General features: G+C 35.3%; 1 protein-coding gene across 10 annotated transcripts in view; it reads right to left on the bottom strand.

Annotated features, from left to right (window-relative positions):
• The window catches only part of DIAPH2 (diaphanous related formin 2), a 261,388-nt gene that overhangs the window by 205,275 nt on the left and 29,179 nt on the right, over positions 1-26,934 (bottom strand). For 8 of the 10 annotated variants that reach the window (XR_012044700.1, XM_072876616.1, XM_072876618.1 and 5 more), the window contains 12 exons: positions 20,952-21,091; positions 20,484-20,558; positions 20,322-20,391; positions 18,821-18,957; positions 17,510-17,618; positions 13,969-14,079; positions 11,698-11,816; positions 10,631-10,747; positions 9,411-9,529; positions 7,877-7,941; positions 5,905-6,009; positions 2,838-3,428 (listed from right to left, as the gene is read on the bottom strand). Coding sequence is in view for 9 of the 10 variants with exons in the window: in XM_072876616.1 (XP_072732717.1) it covers positions 2,838-3,428; positions 5,905-6,009; positions 7,877-7,941; positions 9,411-9,529; positions 10,631-10,747; positions 11,698-11,816; positions 13,969-14,079; positions 17,510-17,618; positions 18,821-18,957; positions 20,322-20,391; positions 20,484-20,558; positions 20,952-21,091 (1,758 nt within the window). In the remaining variant the exon portion in view is untranslated. The remainder of the gene's footprint in view (positions 1-2,837; positions 3,429-5,904; positions 6,010-7,876; positions 7,942-9,410; positions 9,530-10,630; positions 10,748-11,697; positions 11,817-13,968; positions 14,080-17,509; positions 17,619-18,820; positions 18,958-20,321; positions 20,392-20,483; positions 20,559-20,951; positions 21,092-26,934) is intronic. The other 2 variants (XM_072876619.1, XM_072876620.1) reach the window with 2 other exon arrangements.

Raw genomic sequence — 26,934 nt, 5'->3', positions numbered from 1 at the left:
TTATTTCCTCCATATGGAAGGCACAGTGGCTATACTGATCAAAAAGGGATTTTAAAGCAACACGTATGCAAACACACACCTGGATACTTGCATAACTCCTCTTGTCACCAAGTGACCAATTATATTGAGAGGCAAGTAATAACTAGTAACTCCTCTTAGAAGCAAGTTTGCAGATCAGAGATTGTGCTTGCAGTTTACTGCTCAAGTAAATGTCTGTATTTTAAGATGTTTCAAAAAATGCAATTTGATTAAATATAACCATGTTAAGACTGCGCAGAAGCTCACGTTCATTGGAAGTTAATGGTGCCCACGCACTTCACTTGAGCTGTCCCATAGCTCCTCCCAGTGGCCATAAGCTTGCCCTAGCCCATTACTAATTTGAAACAACCGATAAACATCTCAAATGAATAACCTACAAGTACCATTATGGCACAGATACTAGCATTCTCTGAACTTACAACTACATCAGACATCACGAACTTAGAAGGTTTTGACATGAAATAGTATGCTGTTATCTATATTTGAAAACTGCTTTAAAACTATTCCTAATAGTTTGGATATAAGCACACAACTTAAAGCAAAGCCACAATTCACGTTCACTGCACCTAATAGTATGGTGCCCTGTCTTTTCATTTGGGTCATCACAGTTTGTCACTCTGATATAGAGCAACAGTACAAGCAACTCTCTGCAGAACTACGAAATTCAGTGAGCATTCACCCATCAGCCATACTCCACATACCTCAGAGGAGTCACAGATGCCCTTCTCAGACCTGCCCTCATGACAGGGCCAACAGAGAAAGAGAACACAGCAGTTACCTACTGCCATCTCCTGCTGTCATTACATAAATCCACTGAGCTTAGCATGCATTTTCTGAAAGTTCTCATGGAAAGAAAGCTCTCGCTCAGCAATGTGCAACCCACAGACTTTTAAAAAAGAATTTTGTATTGGAACTAAGTTAGCTTACTGAGATACTCATCTGTCAAACATTAAAGTTCTGCCAACAAGAATCTAATTTAAATATTCATTATAGTATAGCATATCAACTGTATTTGTAAAATAAAGGAGAGGAACATCATCTTCGCAACTCTAATAGAGCCATGACTTTAACTCAAGTTTAATATTAAACCACGTACTGCTAAATCAAATGCAGTAATAATTTTACACAAAACTAGATAGCTAAAAATTCACTCTAGTAAAAATTTCTTCAATGTTTACAATAAAAATTTATGTTTAGTAACACCATTGCCTTGAACCTTCTGATAAGTTTTGCAACTGTCTTAACAGGGTAAATGCTGTTAGAAAGAAAAACGCTGTTAAAGGGTGTTTTGTAGTACAACTATCATTAACAGGCAGGTAAGGCAATGAAAATCAAATTTCCTTTCAAACTTCCAGAACATATCACAAGGACAAAAGAAATGTGAACACAACATAATTGGCTTCATTTCTTAATTAGATGCTTTAATTTATAGTAAATTACTGTATTTATTCAGAGGACTGATCTTAAAATAATTCTTAACCTCAGGTCAAGACGTCTGCCTTTAAACAGAAAATTTTAGTAAGTATACAGACTTAAACTACTATCATGGTAAGTATAGTAACTATATTAACATGGTAACTATATTTTAATTAGGAAAAATTATTTCACCACTGCCTTCCCACCCTTCTCTTTTTAAGCTAGTCAAGTTTTTAAGTTTTATGCAAGGCTTTTAAAATGAAACTAATAACCCAATGAATTGCCACAATATCGCTTTCACTCATACTTCATATTTAAAAGAAATTCATAGAAGGCATAACCAAAGTAATCATGCACTGTTCTGTCGAGAAGATAGCAAAGCTAAAATTACAGTCTCTGAAAGCCTGATCCACTTTCAACCTGCCTTCAAAAAAGCAAGAAAAAAAAATCATAAAACACGTAATTTATGGCTCCCACAGCTTGCTTAACCAAGAGAAGACAAAACTCAACTCAGTTCAGCTTTGCACGGTCTTCCAAAATTCCATGTAGCTATTTCACACCACGTTTTACTGCATTTTATACCTAGAGACTCAAGCAAAACCTCTTCATACATCCCCTTTCCCAACATCCTTTCTCATTACTCAGCCACAGCTACTTCAATTAAGCTAATAGCTGTAGTTAGCCCTTGACCCCAGATCCTTCTTTCTGTCAACTGCCAGCTTGTCAAAGTTCCTAAATGGCAATCTTCCCAACACTTTTCCACCCAATTGTCTACTTCAAGATTAACTTCCCCTATCTTAAAACTCAGCAACCCTTTAACTAACTCAACTTTTTCCTGAAAAAAGTAGTAACATGATTTATAAAATAAACATTTTAATTGTTTGATAACTTAAACCTGCTTTAAACAAGACATTTTACCTTGAAGTGTTCACTTGGCAAGTCAAATATCAGTTACAGCTAGAACATGTAGAACTTGTAGAACTTAACTCTATACAAATAGAACTTAACTCTATACAAATAGAACTTAACTCTATACAAATACTTGTAGAACTTTACTCTATACAAATCACATGTAGAACTTAACTCTATACAAAATCAGCTAAAATTCTGAGAGCGGTTAGCTACAGATATCCCCAGAATAAGGGGTGTTATGGGCTCTTGGCAGCATTAAACACTTGGAGCTTACCGCATAGCATAAGGTGTCTTTGGAAACCAATACCAACTGAATCTCAATCACTACATTGAAAAGGTTTGGGTAAAGAATGGAATGAATTCCCCAAACTTCATGAGTACTATTAACAATGTAATGTAAACCTACATTACCTCCTTCTTCCTCAAAAGCCACTTTTTATCAATGGGAATAAAAATAAACGTTGTAATACCTTTGACCAGTTGATTCTCTTCATTGCAACTTCCAGCTTATACTTTTTCTTCTCCTTCATCCCATGTGGTAATGCTGGTATCACCGGAAAGGGAGCAAAAGGAACACCTCCAAGAGCTGGTGGCATTGGAGGCCCACCAAAAGGCGGTGGTGGCGGAGGAGGTGCCGCTCCACCAGGCAGCGGAGGAGGTGGAGGTGGTACCGCTCCACCAGGCAGCGGAGGAGGTGGAGGAGGTACCGCTCCACCAGGCAGCGGAGGAGGTGGAGGAGGAGGAGGTGGTGCTGCTCCACCAGGTAGCGGAGGCGGTGGAGGTGGAGGAGGCATTGCTCCACCAGGTAGCGGAGGCGGTGGAGGTGGAGGAGGTATTGCTCCACCAGGTAGCGGAGGCGGTGGAGGAGGTATTGCTCCACCAGGTAGCGGAGGCGGTGGAGGTGGAGGAGGTATTGCTCCACCAGGTAGCGGAGGCGGTGGAGGTGGAGGAGGTATTGCTCCACCAGGTAGCGGAGGCGGTGGAGGTGGTGGCGCATTCTCACTTGGTAGGGGTGGAGGTAATGGTGCTATTTCTGTCAGTTGACCTGTCAGGCCTGGACCCTGAAATATAAAAGAGGAGTTCTTTTCATCAGGGGACTGAAGGAGATTTACTATGAAGTTGAACCAACTAGCATATCTTGTAGTCAACTGTACCTCAAGACAGTGAGAAATGCAACCATTCTCCTATTTAAATGAGAAGCAATAACAATAGATTATACCATGTACCATAAAACTGCCAAGTAAACTGAATAACCTAGCATTTTCATAAAAACAAATTGTTTCCATTTTAAAGAAAATTTAATAGTAGCAGTAACATTTAAGTGAACAGAACAGCATTTTATTTCTTACCAATGCACAAAACATTTATCCCACTTAGGATATCCTGGCAAGCTGGGGCATCAGAGATGGTAATAACCACACTGAATTTTAACAACACTAATCTGCTGGTGGAAAATTTTCCACAGAAATCACTGAAGCAGCTATTGCAGTGCAAGAGGTTATGGGACCACAGTTGTTCATGACTATCCTGACATCCTGGGGGGCGAGGTATGATAAAAAAAAAAATCATGCTTTCTTTTAAAGCTGTCTGCAGTTGTTTCTGTGGTGACAGGAAGAAAGAGCAATTGCAATACCCATTCCAGTAAGTTTTAAAAGGAACAATGAAGAGAAACAGCAGCATTCTAAACCATCAGAGAGCTTTCTGTAGCTATAACATGATCCTAGCCTAGTACGACTTCCTCACATATATTTGTCCTTCAAAACCATGTTAAAAAGCAGCATCAGGAGCTATGCACAAACCTCCATATGAGCTCATATCCTATTTCTTCTACTAATTTTTTATTACAAAATTATTATGTAATATAGGCTGTTAATTTAATCTGATTTGCATACTACTTCCCTACGCAATTATTTACTGTTTCTAGTTTAAAGGAAGCATGAGTTTGTTAAAAAAAAAAAAGCTGAGAAAAATCTGAGTGCATCTAAAAATAAATGCCACAATATATTGTATGGGGAGCATAACACTACAGAAAAAAAGGCATAGATACTGGAAAGTTAATGTGTATCACTTAATTATACCATTATTGTGAATGTGCTGTAATGTCTGTATAAACTGAACTGTGTTAGAATCAATATAACAGGATTAATAATTAATTAGACTAAAAAAATTTTTGGCTTTGCACAAGGCATGCGTTTCTTTGGCCCACAAACTACTACACAATTTGTAATGCAACAACTGGTGGAGAACTCAATTAAAACAGACTGTCAAATTTCAGCGTAACATTGTCTTGTAGGTATTTGAAACAAACATTAAAATTGGTAAGAATGAAGTATGAACAGAAGTGTCTGTGTGTGAAAACAGAATAAGAAACTATAAGACACCACAGGTTACAAGAATGACTTGTATTGATAGCAAAGGACACAATGAACAGCCATCTAACTATTAAATGCAGTGTAACGTGCTTACATTAAGATGAGAAGGCCAGTGCTCTGATAAGGCTATAGCACAGACAACTTGCCAGCAGAAGACCAGCATCCTTGAAAGCAGGATATGGCAACCAGGTTATAGCACATCATATGCTATTCTTCCTCTTATTATCCAAATAGGAAGTGAGACCATAGGCATTAAGATATCCACAATGAGGAAAAAAGGCAACAGGCAGACCTTGCCTAGCATTGAAGGAGTAGGAAATAAGCCAGGCTGGCTGAGGCAAAAAGATCAAACCATAGTATCTGTTCATTCCTAAAGGGTATAAAAGACCTGTCTAAAACCCAATTAACAGTCATTAAACAAAGGAAACCCAAGAGATATTGTGAGGGCTCAATAGGCAGCGCTTCTTGTCCTCTCTGCTTCACTAGTGATCTGGGACAGATCACTTGGAGATACAGTTTTGGTGCTTGTGAGCAAAATTTATGAGGAAGTGAATGCAAGTAAAATCAGCTTTGCTGAAATTAAGTATCGCATTCCACTTCCATAAGGTCTTGCATTTTTTTATATTTATCTATGAGACTGTATAAAGCTAGTGTAATATTCATTTTACAAATGGCTACAGTCCAGTATCCAGAGTTAAAAAAAAAAAGTGTTGTTATCAGTTGTATGCACATGCTGAAAGGTATGTATATTGTGCATGCACAGCAATCATGATTTCCAATTCTGCAATTCAAGTGTAAAGCCTTCCGAAACAAATACTTTCTGCAAAACATAGAGAAGTAGTAACATTAAAGCATGAACAAGTACTTGGAGAAAAAAAACCTCGGGCTGGATTCAAACTTTTCATAGCCTAAGGAAATTTTTTCCTCAATAAAGCAAATATCTGTGACAGATGTTGAATATACTACTATTTGAAAAAGTGTTACCTCCATTAACTATCCTTAGTAGTTTACACTGTCTTAAAAACAAATCAATACAACTGTAACATACATTTCGAACTCCATAGAGACTATACACTCCAGGGCAATTTCTCTTCAATTCTTAATAAATAAATATATAAATAAATAAAATTCAACTGTGGAACTTACTGTGATTTTGTTTTATTACCTGGGTTCGTAGCTGTTTGATTTCTGTTTCAAGTTCTTTGATTTTCTCTTCTCGTATCTGAAGCTCCGCTTGTGCCTCTTGTCGAGCTGTGAACTCTTCATCAAACTAATGATTAACCAACACAGAACTTTGTCCATTTATGTCCACACTAGATATTATACTTTCAAGAATTCTTTGAACAATATCACAACTAGAGCAACAGATGCACTTTTAACTTAAAAAAACCCCAACAAACTATTTTTCCCATATGTGTTCTTCTAGTATCACATAATTTCTTCCATCAAGTAGTCAGTGACACAGAACCACTCAGATCCAGCTACTTAGTACAGCTCTAAGTTCAACAGGTCTCCCCCCCCCGCAACAGAACATTGCAGACTTCTCAAACTAAACTCGAGTATACATCTCATGCAGCGAGCTTAAATATGAAGCGAGATGTGTGCAGCTTCAGCAGTATCATCCATAAAATAACAAAAGAATAGAGGTATCCAAATATGTTAGTGACCCCTTTAGTCCTGACGTCCCTATATAAAACAGAAGTCTAGTTTACAACATGATTGTGAGAAATTTGCTGTATATTTTCATCCTGCTACTGTTTGCTAGGCTTAAGAGATTATTAGCACCTTTAAAAGCTTCTGTTATTCATTCTTCCATAGGACAAAACAACTCATCACTAGGAAGAACACGTGTTGACTGCCACTAACAAAGTACATTATGATAAATAACTCTGCCAGGGAAGCATCACACCAATTCGCTTTCTATAAAACTCAGACACCATAACTCCTATTAATAATACATCCACATTTAACATTGAAGAGAGAAAAGCTAATGATTTCATCCAATCCTTCATTTGAAATTTGTAATCATCATGTTCAAGAACATGTATTGCCTTTTGGCCTGCAAAAGGCTTCTTAGACCAGGCCAGCAAAAATCAAAATTGTGTACACTTTTAATACACAACAACACGGTATATGAACTTTAGTACTATTGCAGCTAATATAGTACATTCAGCATTACATATCCTTAGATATGATGTTATGAGCCGAGATTAACAAGTTATCCAGTAACATAATCTAGGAAACAGGAATTTAAGTAACTTGAGAAAACATGTTGTATCAAGATATTTTCAGCACAAACACCAATAGTGATAAAGCAGAAGGATAAGCGTCAATTTCTTTAGAAATACCCCCCCAAAATTTTATTACAAGAAATATACTGAGCTGCAATTCTTCCTACAGAAATCATTTTAAATGTCTAACCTCTCCTGCATCTAGTAGTAAATGAAAACTACCCATGACCGAAATAGGACTTAGTTATCAAGTTCCTAATAAAAGAGAACTGGACCAGAAGAATAAAACTGTTAGCAGTTGGAACTGTTAGGTTCCAAAATGCACTGTAAGATTCCTAAACATGAATAATAAGGAAATAAATTACTCTCCCTCATAAGGTAATAATTTATCATGGGCATTATAAGGAAATAACGCAGTATTTTAATGTTAGCATCTCTGTGCCTAAACTGTCGATGCTTTTTCAAACATTGAATGACACTGCTTTTCAATAAGTTTCTTCAGGTTCTAAAACAAAGCTAGATGAAGAGTTATGAACATTTTCCCCCCAATTTTTTTTTAAGCAGATACCTGCACTTTAAGTATTTAACTATGACTAAGTATTTCAAGACAAAATAGCAACAAGTGGAATTTTTCCCATCAGTTATCTACAGCAGAGTAATACAACTGAAGATACATACAGCTAATACTACTCATCTGCTTTTGAATTCAGAGTAAGCTGAATCTGAGCCACACACACCCCCACCGAAAAACCTATAACCCATAGAGCTACTAAATATGAAAGAACATCCTGCCTGTGAGATACAATATTTCCCCTTTTCCACTAAGTTTCTACTTTGAAACAAGCCTACTGTGTTCCTGTCAGGCTTCTGTTCCATACCTTAAAAAGAGTGATGATTAGGACTTACCTTTCTGGAAAATTCTGCTGCTTTCTTTTCACTCTCTTCTACTTTAGCTTTGTCCACACATGCATCTAGAATTTAAATAAAATACCACACGGAAGTCAGGTAAAATGTATCACAGCTCTGAGGTGCCTTCCAACCATAATTACCCTATGATCCCATGACACAAAGCAACAGACAAAAAATACAATGAATTACTAGGTTGATCTGACCAAACATTTGGTGAATTATTTTGATGAGCCAAATCTGTTAATATAAAAAAAGGGGTGAGGACACATGACCAAGAAAGTTGAAAATGAATCATCATAGTTGTTTTATCTCTGACAGATCTGAGTTTGCAGGCCCTTCTCTTTTATATGAATCTACTACTATATTAAAAAAAAAAAAAAAAAAAAGGATTTTCACACTAGTATGAAGTAATAGTTACTTCTGAGGTTTCAAATCAGAAAGCCTCCTTTCCAGATTAGGAATCCAAAATCAAGCATTTCCTTTCTTCAGTAAGATTATTTTGTAGGCAAAGAGAATTTGGACAGACTGTGAAGCACAGATTTCTTCACTCAACAATGGTACAAGGCACTTCTATTGACATTTCATGCAGTATAAAACCCTGAACATTTTACAAGTGAGGTAAACACAAGTAACTATATATTATAGGTAGAAATTGGCATGGAGAGACAAACCAGTTAACCCTAAAACTAGCAGGTCAGAAGGCAAGGTGAGGTAAGATCTTAATGTAAGATCAAGCGATCACATTCCTAGAGTCATAAGTGAATACAAAATGCAGAAATACTTCTTAGATACACAGGTTATCTTTTAGAAAGCAATTTCCCCTCCCCCCAGAGTCAACCTGTGCAACATCCTTTCTTTGCTCCTTTTGTCACGTCACCAAAAAAAAAACCCAACCCCAAAACCCCCACATTTTCCCAAATGAACATGTTCTCCAAGAGCAATTACTTCCCCCTATGAATATTTACTCCAGAGATGGCCTTGTATTTCAAGAAAACAATCTACCCCACGAATCATAAGAAAAGCGTAAAACAACACTTGTAAATACTGATAACTGTCATTTCAATGATACAGTATTTATTTAGCTGCTTCTTTCCACGTGATATGAACATCCACAGTCCCTCAATGCTTTAACTGATTAATTTACCCTAAACTAACCTCAAGTACTTGGAAAATACTACAGAAAATATTCTTAGAATGAACCATATAACAATTATAAATCCCCTAACAATTAATGCTAATGGAAATTTTGATATTTGTAACAGACCTGAAATTCACAGAATTTATGAACAAGCAATTTTTGGTTAAGACTATCATATTCAGATACAAGTCAAGACAAATTTGGAGAAGCAAACTTCATCAGTGTCATTTTATTAAAGCCTGTAGAGCTTGATCTGGTCTTCTCCACATGCTTACATGCATATTTCCAGAAAACTGAAAAAATTCATACAGTCAATTTAAGTTTAGACAGAAGCATACAAAGAAAAACATGCACTTCAGTAAAACAAGGCAAAATTGCTTATAGTATACAAACCAATAAGATGAGTAAAATCCACGTCCATTCTTCCTCGACATTTAAAATCCGGGTCCATGCCACTGCAGTGCAATACTATCTGTGATACGCATTCTTCTATTATCTTGTAATACTGAGGTCTAACAAAGAAAACATTTTACAAGATAATAAGAACATGAACAATCATTTATGAAATATGGAGTGGAAAAAAGGGGCAACTTTAACTCCTAATATATGAATTATACAATTGCCAGTGAAAGGATCAAGCTAAAAGTCTTATTTGTACTGTGGCTAATAAAGCACTGTTGTCAGTTTCTCAGAAGGATATCTGACATTCAGGACTCCACTAAATATTGTGCACTCTTCATTTATCCTTTACCAGACAATAATCAATAAAACAAACATCGTCTTTAATATTTTCAATATATGCTGCAAGAATTATTTAGCACATTCCCAACACAATGAATTCCACCACTTGCAACAGTACCAGTATTCAACTACTTAGAAAATTAGTTAATTATTAACTTAATTGCTTGATAATACATCTCTACACAACAACATCAGGAACGTCTAAGATTAGGAGATTCTGTGCTCAAAATTCTTAGTTCTTACCAGTGCAAGGTATTACATCTCAATTTCACATACCATTGAGTTCTCAAAGTAGGAAACCCTCAAACCTAAGCTGATGATATTCCAAACTTCCAAATTAAAAAAAAAAAAAAACACCCTGAAGATTTCTCAGGTTGTATTTTACTTCTTAATTTTATCATCTTGCATATCAATTGTTTTTATCATCCCTTTACAAAAAAAATATATTACTTCTCAAAACAAGATTTTGTATGTGGTACTTTGACACTGCTAAGACACTATGAAGTGCACAAAAGAGAAGCTTATATTGAAAAGACAAGATATAAGGCACTGTGGAAGTATTTTCAGTTATTAGTTATACAACTGACTTTCAAGTTCTTTGAAGTCATGAAGCTATCAAACTTGAATAAAGGAAAAAGTGTTCAACAACTTAAGAGATTTTGGGATGAGTGTGTTAGAATAAGGTACAAGTCTTTGAAATAAGCGTTACTATATTTAACAAGATCTTTTAAATATCAACGTTGAGCAGAAAGACAAATAACGCATCAGTTACTGAGCAAGTATTCATGCATGAATATGAGCTACTCAGTTTACCAGGGTCTTGATTTCTGTTCTTCCCCCTCCAAAAATCAAACCTGACAGCTGACACTTACCGGACATAGTAATCACTCCGGATGAGAAGGAAATGTTGCAGAATTGACAAGAAATAATTTTCAGAAGAAGTATCTTTCAACATATTATACAGCAGATGAAATACTTCATTCACATCAGTGCAAACATTGTTAAGGAAATACAAGGACTTAAAAACCAAAAATTTTTTTTTAAAAAAAACAACCCATTACACAACAAAACACCCACCCCACCCTAAACCCAGTTCCCTAGATGTTGTTCATATCGTTCAAGCAAAGCCTTTCAACACTCTGAACTACTATCCTTATTAGTAAGTATCCTTTTTCCACTAAGATTATCCACAGAAACTGTCTCCTGTTTAACAAATAAGACATATTTCATTACTACTCAGAAAAATCATACTACTTATTTATTATCATAGAATCCTGTAAATGTATTTCACACAAAGCTTTCATTTTTATTCTGAAGTGAGACAGGCTATTGGCAACTACACACTGGTCAAACATTTTAATTTCTTAAAGAAGAAAGTTACCTGTAATTGCCTGTTCTGTAATGCAACAACAGTACTTGTTAGTGATATTATATTCCTCTCATTGATTGCATCTACCTTCCTCTGCTTCTGAAGTACCAGCTACCACTCTCAAAAACTGCAAGCAACCATTCTGAACACAGGTAACTTTAAATTTACTGCTTCTTCATAACTAGAGAAGGCATACATCTTATATGCTTCAGAACTTACTAGAAATTTTGTTCCAGCTTAGTTATCAAAACTCATTTTTCTTCAAACTTACAATCTTCCATGGGTGTAATTTTATATCTTCACATGTTACAAGCCAGAGTTTAGCTCAGTAAACGTTATTTATGAAAAATTAGTTCAGTTCCCAATGACTTACATTTGGCATGCAAATTTAAGCACCAATTTTCTAAATAGTTCTTTAACAAAACACAAGTGGAAAGAAATCTGCTTGAGAAAGTCCCTGGTAAGATACACAACTGTGGCAAATAAACTGCACATAGAACATTCTAACTTACATTGAATAAAGTTATTAAACAATGCAACAAGTTATAACACCATTTCTATAAAGGATATTCCATTTCAGCTCTGATATCATTGAGACGATGTGACAGTTCAATTAAGTCTTCTTCTTTGTTCTCATCAAACACTTTCAGCTGAATATCAAGCTCTTCATTATCCTTATCCTTCAAGCCCTATTTTTCAAGGCATAATATATCTTAATTTTCCCTTTTTTAAAGCCAGAATTCCCCTCCTTCAAAGATTATATCATGACAAAATAAGACATAAAATCTTTGTAACAGGAGTAAGCTGTAACTCAGTGCCTGGAGTTTTTTTATTATAATTGCACAGCTGAGAAAAATTAAGGCAAAATATCAGCAAATATAGCAGGTATGGGCTGCAGAACAAACATGAAGCCTTCTAATTGAGTTGAGTTATCTTAATGGGACATAGTCAGCAGTTTATGCTTGTTAATGTCAGAGTTTCTTTAAAAAATAGCATAAGGATATTTCAAAACATTAATGAAAGTTCACTTAAGAAGCATAAAGAAGATATGCTTACAACTTCTGTTATTAAGTTAATCTAGATCATAGCATAAAAACACCCATAGTATATCGAGAAATACTTACAAGAGAAGTAAAAAACCAAAACAAAAATTAGTACTTGCAGGAGGGAAATATTTGTTTTTCTTTTAAGAAATACAAGTAATCTCTCTAATACACTTCAGAATCAAGTTTAGCTTCCTACTAGGCAAATCACAAAAAAGGTAACTAGTTCAAAAGCCGTTAGTGTGAATGCACTCCATGCTTTAAATGAAAATTGGCCTGGAATTGTCATAACTGGATATGCACAAACTGAATGGCAACCATGTATGTTATCTAAAAAAATAAACTTATACCAATTCTAATGTTTGAAAACCAGAGAAGGTTACTTCGAATCTGGACAGATTAAGAGAGAGAAAGATGCATCCTCCTCCTGATTGGTTTTTGTTCAAGAAACTCTCATTTATAAATTTCTTGAAAATTTACCCCTAAGCACAGATATGAGCACCAAGTGTTTCTAAGATGCTTTTTAATTAAGTTGCTTTCTAATACAAAAAACCTCCTCTACCTTCGACATTCATTCCCTGCAGAATTAAATTATCTGAGTTCAATGTGTATGTTGTAATTAATACCTTACAAATAAACAAACAGCAAGATGGTATTGACCATTTTAGTTGATATTACAGCTTACATGAAATATTAATTAACCTTATTAGAGACAGAATTTCAACACAGTAGTTCAACATTTTTAGAAGATATTATCACTAAATATCAATTGCTTTAAACTCATATATCTGTATGTCAGTACACTCTACAAAGTTTTATATTCTGATTTATTACAGTTCAGTTTATTTGCCACCTAACCCACCCCCAATTCTTAAAGTTTTTAAGCATTTATTGATTGTGTGAACTAACTTTCAGTGGATTAAAAATACCTAAGAGTTGTTCAGGCTTTCTGATTTTCTACAGCAAATAAAGACAGTAGATCACATTAATGTATCTACGTGATACAAAACCTAAATACATACCCTAAGAAAAATTAACATACACACATCAGTAACAGTTTCAAAGCTGAATGTGCTAAAAACTGAAGGTTTTTATTCCTGACAAATGTTGATGATTCAAAATTTCGTATCTTAAAAGTTACAGCAGTGTAAATTCTGTTTCAGACAAATATAAGCAGGTACTCTTTAATTTCTCTCATCTTTTGTGAGAAACTGCTGAGTAGCTTAATTATACATATTCTTGATGTAAGCATCAGAATGGTTTCTTGGTTAAGAGCTATAAATCTACCCCTAAGTCCCAAGTATTCATACACAACTACCCATAAAGGCATACTTCTGTGCAGCTGCATGAAGACATGCAGTCTCAAAGAGAAAGGAGAAGTCGATTTGATTTTTCCTTAAAAAAATCCAATGCATTTTCAGAAGGCAGATTAAAGAAAAACACATTTCACAGAGAACAACAGGAACGGCATACACAAAGGAAGTTAATCCAAGATTGGTTCCACAGCCAGACTCACGTTCACTGCATGTGCTTTGAGCTCATTACGCTAAATTTGACTACCCTAATTTAATTTCTAATATATTGACTTGTTTCAAATACCATTCTGGTTTACATAGCTAATGAGAGCCTAATTTGCAACTATGCAGAACGAAAGCAGATTTGGATTGATAGTCCTTTCCAGGTCTGACCTTCCCCACCCCCAATCTTTCACATCTGCTACTCTCAGTAAAACAATTTGATTATCTTCAACATTCACAAACAGTTAACTGTGATCAATTCCTACATACAAATGACTTACAGGTAATATTTTCTTCAGGCCACAACGCAAAAACTCATTTCTCAAGTGTATCCTGAAATCAAGATCTTCTGGAGATGTAACAAGGGCATTGATAAGCTGCATACATGCTACCTGTTATCAGAAATATAGGAAAACACTTTTAGTATGTATAGAATGAAAATAAATACTGGTTTTTACTATTTCAGTTTAATTATAAAACCAAATGTCAAGAGATGGATATTATTTACTATGTGGCACACATGCAACACTTGACTTTGGTTAATTTAAGCAACATCAAACACTGCTCTGTTTTCATATTGTGAGTGCTTCTGCTATGTCAAAATGGTATCACATAAAGGATCATACTTTGTTTCAGAAAGTTATTCCCACACTACAGTTCCACACTGCAACTCCTTCTTTCTCCTCAGTATTCATCAATTTGAAAACAACCTGTTTTTACAGTAATCAAAAATTTAAAAAAAAAACCAAAACAACAAAACCACCCCAAAAACACCCATAGACAAAATAATTCACATCACCAGGTGTCTTCTACTCCTGCACAGCACTTTTGCAAAATGCCTGAAGTCTCAGGATATTGGCTAATGCTTTAATTGAACAGCTGTGCACTTTAATTGATTTACTTTGAAACAGGTAGACAGTATCATAATGGCAAAAGTGCTGATCCACGTTAAAAGGCTAAAGTGGGACTCCAGGGAAATATCAAGTTTGGTAAAAGATGTTAACTGCAAATGTAGTAGCATTAGAGTAGAAAAAATAAATAAATAAAAACCAATAGCTGCAGAGAAAAAGTCAGATAAAAGCATCCTTCCTGTTTTAATTACATTCACTATTTAGTTTTAATGGAACACCTTATGGAGTCTTAAATTTCTATTAAAACACTCTTTCAAAGGCACTCCCTTTATATAGCTGCATCTTCAGATAATGTAGTATCATCATGCTCGCTTGAATGATTCTTGTTATTTTACTACTATGACATGACTTAACAAGCCAAAGTACATGTCCAATCCGAAATTAATAGAGAGAAGAGGTGCCATCTGCTATGATTGCTTTTGCCAGAAGAGACTCTGGCTTAATGGCTTGTGCTGGTACATTACAAGTAAAGAACGATTTTGTCAGAAACAAGTTAATGAGTCTTGCAATTGTACCTTTACTGACGTATAAGTGAGGTTTTGGGGCGGGGGGAGGGGCAGAACTGTTTGGTTGTTTATGTTTGTTTTAAATCAACAAGGTCATAAAGTAGGAGACAACTTCAAAATAAATTCTTTTGTGATAGCATTATTAAGAATAGAATGTCACTTATAGAAACTTTTTGAACATCATTAGCTCATCACCTCAGAAACAAGAACTACTGATGGTAAACATAGTGTTAAGACAACTATAGCTGACATATATAGGATCTAAAAAATGGGAAAAGGTATACCTTCCATGCAGGTATACCTGCCCTGCCTGCATTCTACTTTCCCGTATCGCTCAGCCCTAATACCTTAGCAATACAAAATTTGTATAAATACTGTATTATGAGAAGGAAATAAGTCAAAGTCATCCTTTAGTAGGATATTCAGCCACTTGGTCTCTATGCAAAGACTTGCAGTTACCAAAAAAAAGCAATTAAAAAAGCTTGCATTCTAATAGCAGCCAAAACTCTTGGGCTATTCAGATGCATACAGAAAATAAAAAACTCTCTTCAGTGACACATAAGCAGCAATGAACATGTGACATAGGACATGACTCAGTAAAGCTCACCAGCACAGGAGACTGTTTATTATTTCATAAAAATAATTTTAAAAATTCACTAATTATCCCTAGAGATGCACCAGTGGCTAAAGAAGGGCAGACATCAAACACACACCAAGGAACGCACAGTTCTTGTTGACAAAAGTAGCAATGATATCCTGCTGCACACTACTAATCTCAAAAGGTACCCTGCCAAAAATGGACACACCCCATCCACATCTGTCATAGTTATTATCTATCTGAATATTTAAGAGGCTGCATATATTGCTGCCCAAAGTCCCAGCAGTAGTAACACAATTGCATGTATATCTTACAGATTTCTCAGAAATGGAAGAAATCTGCATGCCTGTCCTAAGGAAACAGTGTTACATTTTATAACAGAAGGACTCAAAAGGACAGATTAGCATAAAAAGTAAATTACTACACTCTACCCACAAGGCAATAGCACTGTAGTTACTGAAGTAATTCTTTTCAATACATGACTTTGTATGAAATCTAAGCACGCCCTGCACAAAGACGGTTACATTAAGCTATACATCTTCAGCTGACTATAAAGCCAGTATACTAAAGGTGAAAACTATAAAAACGTGTGCTTGACACTGATCAGTTTTGACTGTGGCTTATTTCTGTTTAATGTAAGAGGATGGATGTGTTAAGAGGATAGCTATGTTGCATGACATTGAGCTTTAAATATCTAAAACTAGCAGTTTTACTCCCACTCAATTTACTTCTCATATTACTAAATGATTAATGAAGTACACTGTCCTTGTGTCATTAATTTTTCAAAAAGAGGTGAACCATTCAATTTACCAGAGACAGGCTAGGATTTAACCTAAGTTGTCATTACCAGGAAGAATTATAACAAGTTACCAAAATCCTTCATAGATGAATAAAACTTTTGACTGCAGTTCCTAGAAAATTTCAGTACAAAAAACCCCCTTCAAAATACTTAACTATTTTAAGAAGATCTATGCTTATCTATTTCTTCATTCAGTAATATTACAAAAAGGTGAACGATACTGGAAGTATGTTCCTGCCACAGGTACTTCAAACAGTAAGGTACTTGAAGCGTGTGCTCAGTTAAGGCATTCCAGTTGTGGTTCCAAATTAAACTCACTTCAGGAGCACAACACAAACTTGTTCTGTCTTTTTACAAATATATTACTTCGATGGAATCAGTTCACAGCCATAAGTACAAGACTCTTTTTTTACTTTGGGTGGGGCAAGACTGGGGGGGGAGGGGGGAAGGGGGTGTTTAAACAAGCAATCCTGAGGAGGACTTTTTCATGCTTCTTCCCTAAACCCAAAAGATATACAGGGAGCACTGCCTCCAACTCCTTAAATTCCAACTTCCTCAGGGCTCCAGTAAAAATAACTAAAACATTTCAGAGCACAGACTACGAGCTGATTTTGTATTGGTCCATTAAACCACACAAACTTCCCGGACAAGAAGATTAAGCAGTGACAAAGATAATAAAATGCTTTCACAGACTTATTACCTGAGCATTACATCTGGCATCGAAGAAAAGGAATATCACTAATTACTCTCTTTTTATTAAGGTCAAGACTTTTTAATCCTATTTTTGGGACAAGGAAGTGAGTTTCTTGGTTTCACATCGTTAACAATTAGAAAATCTAGTATCAGCGGGCCATTTCTATCTATTTTTCCTCTTTTACTGAACACTGAAGTAATAGCACTAAAAGATTTTGCTGGTAAATAATTTCAAGATCATAAAATAATAAACAGTCTTCTAGTATTTTAGATTATTTCTGAAGTATTAGTGAGCATATAAAAAAGTAAACCCACCTGCAGTTGTAAGAATTCATGGTTTTCCAGTCCTTCAACAATCTGAGAAAAACGTTCCCTATTGTGCCTTTCAGCAGCAGTTGTTATAGCACCTAAAAGCTTGTCCAGACTAAGAGAAAGATTAAACTGTCAAAATGCATACCACAGTCAACTTTCTCATTTTAAAGATACTTAGCCCACTATTTACACAACTCAAGACTTTAGTGCACCGACAGAGAATCTGAATGCATTTATCTACACTTATCTATACAAAGTTGAAAACAAACCAAGAACCAAGAGTTAAAATGTCTGCAAGATTAATGTTGAATTTTAAAAAAAGGTGAATAAATCTCTAAATTATTGTGACATTCAGCTAAGAAACAACCAATGAGGGGGAAAAAAAAAATCACTACCTTTGCAAGACTGTGCACTAGGTACTAGCTGACGTGTTTGACATCTGGGAATTCTAATAAATTGTCTTTTGAGAAATCAAAATGTTTTTATCTATTGCGTACAAGACATGCAGTTTGCCATTTTTAACTTCAGTAAACTAAGACACTCAATAATTCAAAGCAAACGTATGCCAACTGATTATCTTTGTTTTGAAAAGCTCATGGACATGTGCTACATAACTCCGTAACTTTAACTATTCAAAATTTCAGCTATAAATGTAAACTTTTTGCCCCTGTCAAATTTGTTATGTTTAGGTAGAGGTGATATTTTAATAAAATCCACAAATATATTTATTTCTAGATTAGTACTATCTTCTAAACAAATTAAAAATCTTAACATGTGGTGTCAAAACATTAATTTTCAAATATAATACATTCATCTCCCCTCCTCTGAGGAGCTGTCCCAGTCTCAATCCTCCCCACAATGATAGGCTCAGTAGTGCCCCATGCTAACACACATTGTTCTAAATCATCTTTAAATCTGACAGCTTTCCTTGTGGCAATTAAAAGTTCACAATTCCTGATCATACTCATCAGGGATATATGAAATAACTTATATATTCTTTTTTTCAGCAGCCATTTATTAACAGTTATGGATCATTAAGTCTTCTCTTCTCTATAGTAACCAATCATAGTCCTTTCAGACCTTCCATTTAAGCCACAGTTTGTAGATCTCTGCTCATTTGCTTTTGTCTGATTTAATATTGGATTAATGCATCAGAACAGGTGAAAGTGTCTTTTCATTTAAACTACATTAAGAAAGTAAAGACTTAACAGGTTACATTTGTTTCACTGACAAGTTCTCTCACCTGTGTCCAAACTGACAACTCACAAGCATTCAAAAAAAAAATTTTTTTTTTTGTTTCAGTATCTTACTTACATATTTTCCTCTCCAACAATGCAGATAGCAGAAAGTATTTTCACTGTTTCGGTCATCATGTGTGGTTGCTTTGGATCAATTGCTCTTGCTAACAGCAAGAGACTTCTTTCATCTCCTAGAATCCTTTGCAATCCATACTTAAAGAAACAAAAAGCTTACAGTGAAAAGACTGCAATTGCCCCGAATAATCATCATCATCTTTGGGCTTCAGATCCTTAGGAATCCTCACACCCCCTCCCCCCCCCCTCGTATCAAGTTTGGCAACACTCTACTAAAACCTTCTGGCTATTACTGCTTGGGGACACAAATCAGTCTTACCCATCTTATGCTTGAGGCTTTCTCCTAGCAAAGAGAGTGAGTCAGCTCCTAAGGAAGATACTGTATCTTGTAAAATCAGGTATCCACCAAAAGACAAACCAATTTTTATTTTCTATCTATTATCTGAAACACCTCAACAGTATGAAAAATTCCTTCATTTTTTTTCCTGTAGCTGTAACAGCTCCTGGCAAGTTGAAATAATATTTTCCACACAATGACGGATAGAGGTTGAAATTCTTTTTTGAAACAACTGTCTTATTTTATTGTATATTCTATTTCACTTTCTGTACAGCTAAATCAAAAAACACTTACACATTGGCATTTATTTAAAAGTGGCATTATTTTTCTTTTTCATTTTCATTAACAACGGGATAGTTGGCAAATCAGTATCTAAGTGTTTGAAGTTACACTGTATGTGTAGTAATACCAGGGGGGAAGCATGTGACCATTTAAGTTTACTTTTCACACTTCATCAGACAGGCTATTCTGTAAGTGAGGTTTTACTAAACTGAGTAACAGTAGTTAACAGTAACTTTCATGCACAGTTATATTTGTTACAGGTGGGGGGAATAAATCATTATAACAACACTTTAGATTCTGCTATGAATAAAGCAAAATTACAAGTTTAACACATTAACTTCTAGAAGCAGTACACACAGTTTGTGAACATGAGTAACCCATGTTACAAACAAGTTAAATACAACTTAAACTAGACCAAAGTTTTATCCTTTACCCACTACCTACCAACTTAAAAACTGTATCTAAAAAGATATTAAATCATACTCAATTTAAAATCAGGTGAAAAGTAGATTATATTAACAAAAACAATCACGTATTGAAATCAGAATTTAGAAAGAAATACTTTCCTTTGAATTTCACAAGCAATTAATTTCCTGATTCACTTACCTTAAATCCATACTATCATCCTCTGTTTGCCAAATATTTTACCTCCAAAAATCAATAATATTTAACAAAATTAAGACAAAGTGCATATTGAGAAGGTTTATGAACAAGACTCTCAACAAAAAGTGACACTAAGTTTACAACCTACATTTCCAAAGAGTCAGCTGACACTGGATATACAAGCTTTCCTTCCTTTTCTGAGATTCAACATGCTACATAGATCTTGAAGTCAACAAAAACCAGTCATGCTAAAAGTATCTGAATTTAAAATGTTTCTTACTTTATTGTTCATAAATGCTTTGAGGCACTGGATAAGTTTATGTTGATTCTTCTTATCAATACTTTCTTGCCTTGAAAGGGAGGAGGAAAATAACGTAAGTACATACAATCTTCACAAGCTCCCCCACCCCACCCCTCCCCTTCAAAAGATCCAAGTCCTTACTGTTTCTTGTCCAGAAGCTTTTCCAATGCATCCAACAGAAGTCCAAGACCTTCATGTCCAAAATTGTTAACCCAGCTGGAAAAAGGAAGAAAAATGCTTTTAATTATTTCTTAATCAAAGGTAAAACTTGCAAAGTTATGTCTCAAATACTGCTTGTACATCTCTTCACAGATGCTGCTTTAAGTCTCACTTCCCAGGAAGACCTGATCAACCGCTAAGACAAATGCTTAGTTCCAACAACTAGAAGTTGTTGAGAACCACTGTGAAAGGTGAGAAGGTATTGCAGACAGTTGTAAACATTCCACTTATCCTTTTCCAAGGAAAATAGTGCTGAGAACTATTTTCTCATGCCAACAAGTATTAGCATAATTACTCTAGTTTCAAAAAAAAAAACCCAAACAAACCCACAATTCTTTATTGCTAAGCAAAAACAGCACGATGAAAACTACAGCAGAAATTATTACTTACCTGACTGGATTGCTTGTTAGAGACACTCTCAAAGACTCTAGACAATTAAGAAGCTTTTCCTCTGAAATTCCAGATCGCAATTCATGAATATATTCTTGCGAGGACAGTGTGCATTCATGCTTGCTGTTTTTCAGTCCACCCTATCACAGAAGATTAAATGCTGCTTAATGTTATATTGATCATAGTAGTGTTTAGATTATAACATGTAAGGCCAATATTTTTGTCTGAATTTTAAAATCACAGTTTTCCCTGTACAACTATTACAGACACTTGACTTGACTTTGATTCATCATAACTGTTTAATAGTTTAGGTTTTGCATCACAAGGGTAAATATTTTTCTGGAATCTTCTCCACTTCTTTGAATTAAGTGCATGTACTACATCTTGGATATAAAAAATTCCCTCATTCAGTTGTATTAACATGTTTAACTGCTACACACTCTCATTTAACATCTACTTCACAACACTGTAGTGGAAACAACCACAAATAGACATAAAACCCCCCACACTTGTTATTAAGCTGTCTGATCATTCTCACTGTACCTGTCTTCTGTTTTAAAAAAGCTGTGCATTATCACTACGGACATATCCTGACTCTCAAATTAATTCTCTCTTCTACAAAAGAGAGGAAGAAGATAAGCCACTGAAAATGACTTTGAAAAGGAGCTGGTATCCACCAGCTGTTAAATCACTGTTTTTAAAATCATGCAGCTGCATGACTCAATGATTTCTTGCTGTACCATAATTCCATGCTTGGCCACTAATAGAGATCTCTGGAGGATCGTGTTTGCTACAAAAGAATCATATGGCAGATTTGACAAAGAGCTCATCTCCCTACTGAAGCATCATTAAAGAAGAATAACTACCTACAAGGTATTTCAGTATTAAAATGCCTGATAATCAGGTTTTAGAGCTGTAGTATTCAAAACCATGAACAATATACAAAACACTTTACCAAAGGGTGCAACTAATCTTTTGTACCGCTCTGACAAGTTGCAGAAAAGTAGGCTTATTTTGGAAGAGCGGTTATGATTAGTATGCAGTTCCTAAAGCTCCTTAGCTGTAAACAGTCTATTGAAGAAAACCTGATAAAGATGTCATGGGTGTAAAGGCAATATGAAAAGTGCCTGACCTAGAATAGGAATTAGATGTATTTGGTTTTAATTGTATCAAGAACTTCTCCGACTAATGTAATCTTCTAATTGTCTCTCTTTCAAAAAGTTACACTTTTTATGAAGTTTCTGGTTTGCACTATGCAAATTCTTACCGTTCATTTTCCAAAAATGGCACTAAGTATGGCTGATGACAAAACGACTTGTCTACATTTAAGTCAATGATTTTGACCTACATACAGTCCAGTATTAATTCATATAACAGAATTATGTAAATGTTCACAATGTACTTTCAGGTTGTTTGTCCTCACCTCAACAAAACAAAAATCTGACACAGATTGTGAATGCATTAAGACAACAGTGTCCTCTGGACTATGTCAAAGTTGAAGATGTTTCTTGCTGACACGCATAGCACCTTTAGCTGGACAACGCATGCCAGTTATACATCGAAGGACCAAGACAGACATAAAGATGAGTAAATAGGATATAAAGGAACTACAATCTGTCACTATCAACCTCCTAAACAAAGAGATGCTCTTCCACCAAACAAAACATAAATAAACGGGTGGAGGTTATCTTTATAAGAGTAGGAACTGACTTTAAATCAGAGAAGTGTATTAGCACTACATATTAAAAATCATAATAGTACAGAAAAATCATCACTCTGAAAGACCATAAGGTAAAGAACTGGAAAACAGGAAAAACTTTATGCCTTTCATTGAGTTGGATGGAAACCGAAAAAGATTCTATGTGTAACTAATGTACACCATCTACACAATACTGGATACAGTTTTTGTCATTCCAGACAACAGCCATTCCCAAAACCCTAAGAGTAAAAGAAGAAAACAGAAGCACTGCTGTAAGCCACAAAATCTATAGAGATGAGATAATGGAAACTTCAATCAAATGCCATTACATGTTAAGCTAGACCCTGAAAAGCACTCTAGAATGCAAGATGTATTTGTTTTTCTAAAAAGATTATTTCCTGTGGTTAGCCCTTCCACTATAGTCTGCTGCAAGCTCCAAAGGAGATACCTATTCAGATGAGGCATTTAAGGTCTTTGCTACGTTTTCTTTCATATTTAAACCAAGGTGTCCTCTTGCTGCCTCCTCTTTCTATGCATCGAGGACATTAGTGAGGCTCCCCTACTCTGTCTAGCCCTTTGTTTTCAGAAGGCCTATGACTCCCTCAAAAACAGTTAAAACAGGTTAAAAGTTAGAGGAATTGGCAGCATGATCTCCTAAGCCTCCTTACCGTGCCTTACAGGACAGGCATACTTCTCCGTTGTGTGACTAAGCACCTTTACCAGCATAGCAATAAAGAACCATCTCTTCTTCCTTTTTTCCCCTCCTCTTCAAAACAGATGATCACTAAAGGTGGCTCATAAAAATCCGTTCTCAAAACATTTCACCCAAATACTCCAATTCATGCTAGAGAATTCTCAGCTTAACAGGATTACTTTCTGTTATTTTCTGCTAAAGTTCTAAATCAACTTTTCAGTCTCAATCCACTCTTACCTCTAGCCGTGCTAACTGGAGTGCTACAACCAGGTGCTATTTCTTTTATTTCCCTATTCAAAATGAGTTTGATTTGAATATGATTTAAGTAATGCTATGCCTTTACATGAATCAGATTCTAATATATACATTTCTCATTTACTTTGAAGTACAAGGTCTCAGTGAAAGTTATGCTTTATGTGACAGCATCTAATAAAGACAAAGGCAAAAGCGAAGTACAAAGAAACTCAGAGGATTAGGTCCCACACCAGAACTTTCAGAGATTAAATCAATGCATAAGATCAAAAATCTTAGAAACTACTTTATGACCAGTCACCTTCGCAGTATTACAGTTAAGGCACAGAATTATTCATTCATGACAACTCAAATGCCTGGACGACACATTTAAAATCCCCTTCTCTGAGGAGGTTAGAAGCGATGAAGTTTTAGTGAAAAACTAAGCGTAAGGGAACTCCTGGAAGTCTCACAAAAAACCAAGTATATAAAAGAAAACCTAGCTTGCTACTCATTAAGGAGGTAAATCTAACCAATTCAAACCTGTGTGTAGGACACATTTCAGGGCTTAAGGGACAACAGTGACAGAGAGACAGAACAGACACCTTACAGCGCAGGATACAGTGAAAAATAAACTTAAGCATAGTTTTCTCTCTACACAAACTTTTTTTTAATATTTAGAAAGCCAGGAAACAATTAAATATTTTAGATATTTTTATTTCAGTTTATCTTACTCTACTTTGACTCCAGATGATTTCAAAGTTGTTTCAAAGCTAGACAAAGAAATTCCTCACCTAGGACCTTTGTAAATATCAGAAGGGACTTAGCAAATGTTCAGCTTTATACACTACTCAGATGTGCCACCAGAGGCCTGTAAACAAGCTTGAGAACCAATATCTAACAAAATGGGAAAGCAAAAGCATTTTGACCTCCATGGAGAATAAGCACATATTCTGTCTACTTAGTGGTAAAGAACTATGGAGCACACCTGAACCAAATAGATGGGCTGTAACAGTTAAAATACAAGATCAGAAAAACCTGCACAAACTACTCCTCTTTGAGGCACCAGACAATTCAGACCTCATTAGGTCTTAAGCCTGCTAAAGTAAAGTTCAGCTGAAGAAGTTACAAGCATATTGCTTCCACGAGACAGTGTTTACTTAAGTGAGAATGCTGGCAGACAGTATCTTTAATAGTAATCTCACAATATCATAGGTGGTTGCTTCTATCCAATTCACTATACCTGTTCCGTAATTTGGGGGGGGGGGGGGGAAATCACTCTTAATAATTATTAAAGACATGGAAGTAATAACTTATACTTTCCCCCCAGCCAATGACTAACTGAAGAGTTTTTGCATACTGTCTATTAACACAATTCTCTTTCTATCTCAAGCAAAGAAACCACTATATTTTAATTAGAGTATAATAACAAAGTCAGATAATACAAATTGTTGGGGGGTGGGGGTAGCTTGTTTGTTTTTAGGAAAGCAATAAAAGCATTTTCAATTATTTTTTTTAAACCACATATACTCTAGTTGTTGCACATTTGACTTGGAAAAGCAGTATCCTTGTTCAAGCTATGAGGAAACTATCAGCTCCTGAAGTAGAAATTGGAAGTTTACACTGTTCATATCCACTTCACCCTGCAGATACTATCCACTTCACCCTACAGATATTAGCCAAACACATTAATTCAACCCATTAAAAGCAGAACTAACAAGCTAATCCTACTTTAGACATCTACATTAATGCCTTACAGATAAACAGAAGATGCACAGCTGCCATTTCAATGCAATTATCATTGTCCGTAAAAGCAAGTAAAGATTACCTCACAGGCAGCTAAAATGACAAGTGGGCACCAGTGCTTGAGATCCCAAGTAAAACTTAAATAAGTTAAAGCTCTAAACTCCCCATTAACAGGCAAACTTCTACTCTACAATTGTCACTACAACCCAACAGTACTAGCATCAACAGCCCAAAATTATTCTCCTCCCTAACCACAGTAAAGCTTCAGGGAAATAACTACATATGCCAGCAGTTGCAATCAACTCCCAAGGGATGGATCCTATAAAAACACATATTGAGGAGAAGCACACCAAGATGCATGCTATCTTTAAGCAATAATATGCAGAAGCCATACTCCAAGAGGGACATTTCTTATTTTACTATTTGGCAAGTTACCTGTGCAAAAACATGCTTTTAATACATAACTATTCTTGCTGTACATCAGACTCCGAATTAAAAGGCACGGGGAAGAAAACAGATATTACAGGAGTTTCTCCACTACCCATTCTGTATATACCAATTTCTTTTCTAAAATAATCTCTTCACAAAGCAGCTGTTCAGACTAATTCATATCATAAGAAAATTACGTAGCAGCAGGAATTTTTTGAAACTGGTTTTAATGCACTGAACTGGAGAGTTAATAATTTTTCCCCTCAAAAATCAAATACCTTTAAATACCTTCACTGTGCTTCCGTATTTTCTCAATCAGCATATGAACCAGTACTGTGTACAAAACTAAAAAGTACTGGTGAATACAGACAGAAAAGTCTGTTTAAAGACCACTCTGAATAAAACAAAGCCAAGAACAATTTCTTTATCCCTATACATTTAAGTACATCTGAGGTAATGATTAGACAGTCTTAAGTCATAGGTTGTTCTTTACTCTTTTTACTACAAAATAGAAGTACAGAATATGGCCTAAGTAGAAAACCTTGCAGTACCTGAAAAGCCTATTTTGGCTGCAATCAAAAATAAAGTCCATCCATAATTAAAAAGTACACCTTTGCTTTCAGCCATTATTTAAAGTGTATATGTAATTATTCCCCAAAAAAGCCTTTTTTCCAGGAAACAAAAATTCGCTGAATTCAGTCCAACAAATCAAGTCCCAAATACTTGTTTAAAAAAAAAAAAAAATCACTAAATTGAGCCATGACTTAACATAAAATGTAGCTGAGCACTTAATAAGATAAAAGTTATGCTATGAGTGATCTCATCTTATGCCTATTAGTGGACATTCTGAATCCTCTATGTTAATCTTATTCGCACACTGATACCCAGCAGCTCACATTGCCATGATAAACTATGAATGCTAACAATTAGGACATTAAAAAAAATCCATGTTTAAACAGAATGAAGTAAGCTAAATACTGTAAATTTAAATTTTTGAGTGATTGCCTTCAATAAAAAGCAAGACAAGTCTAAATTATATTTGTTGCTCACAATGAACAGATGAGTTCTCAGTGAGTGAGGTATTTGGAAATAGATTCCTGAAAAGTTAGGAACAGATCCCTCAGAAGTGCAATCAATGGTCTTATACTGGTAAGATAAACATGACTGAGGTAGTTGATAATTAT

The sequence above is a fragment of the Ciconia boyciana genome, chromosome 12, assembly GCF_034638445.1.
Source record: "Ciconia boyciana chromosome 12, ASM3463844v1, whole genome shotgun sequence".
NCBI classification, from domain to species: Eukaryota; Metazoa; Chordata; class Aves; order Ciconiiformes; family Ciconiidae; genus Ciconia; species Ciconia boyciana.
Note: the sequence above shows the minus strand (reverse complement) of the source record. Positions and strands in the feature narration are given on the sequence as shown.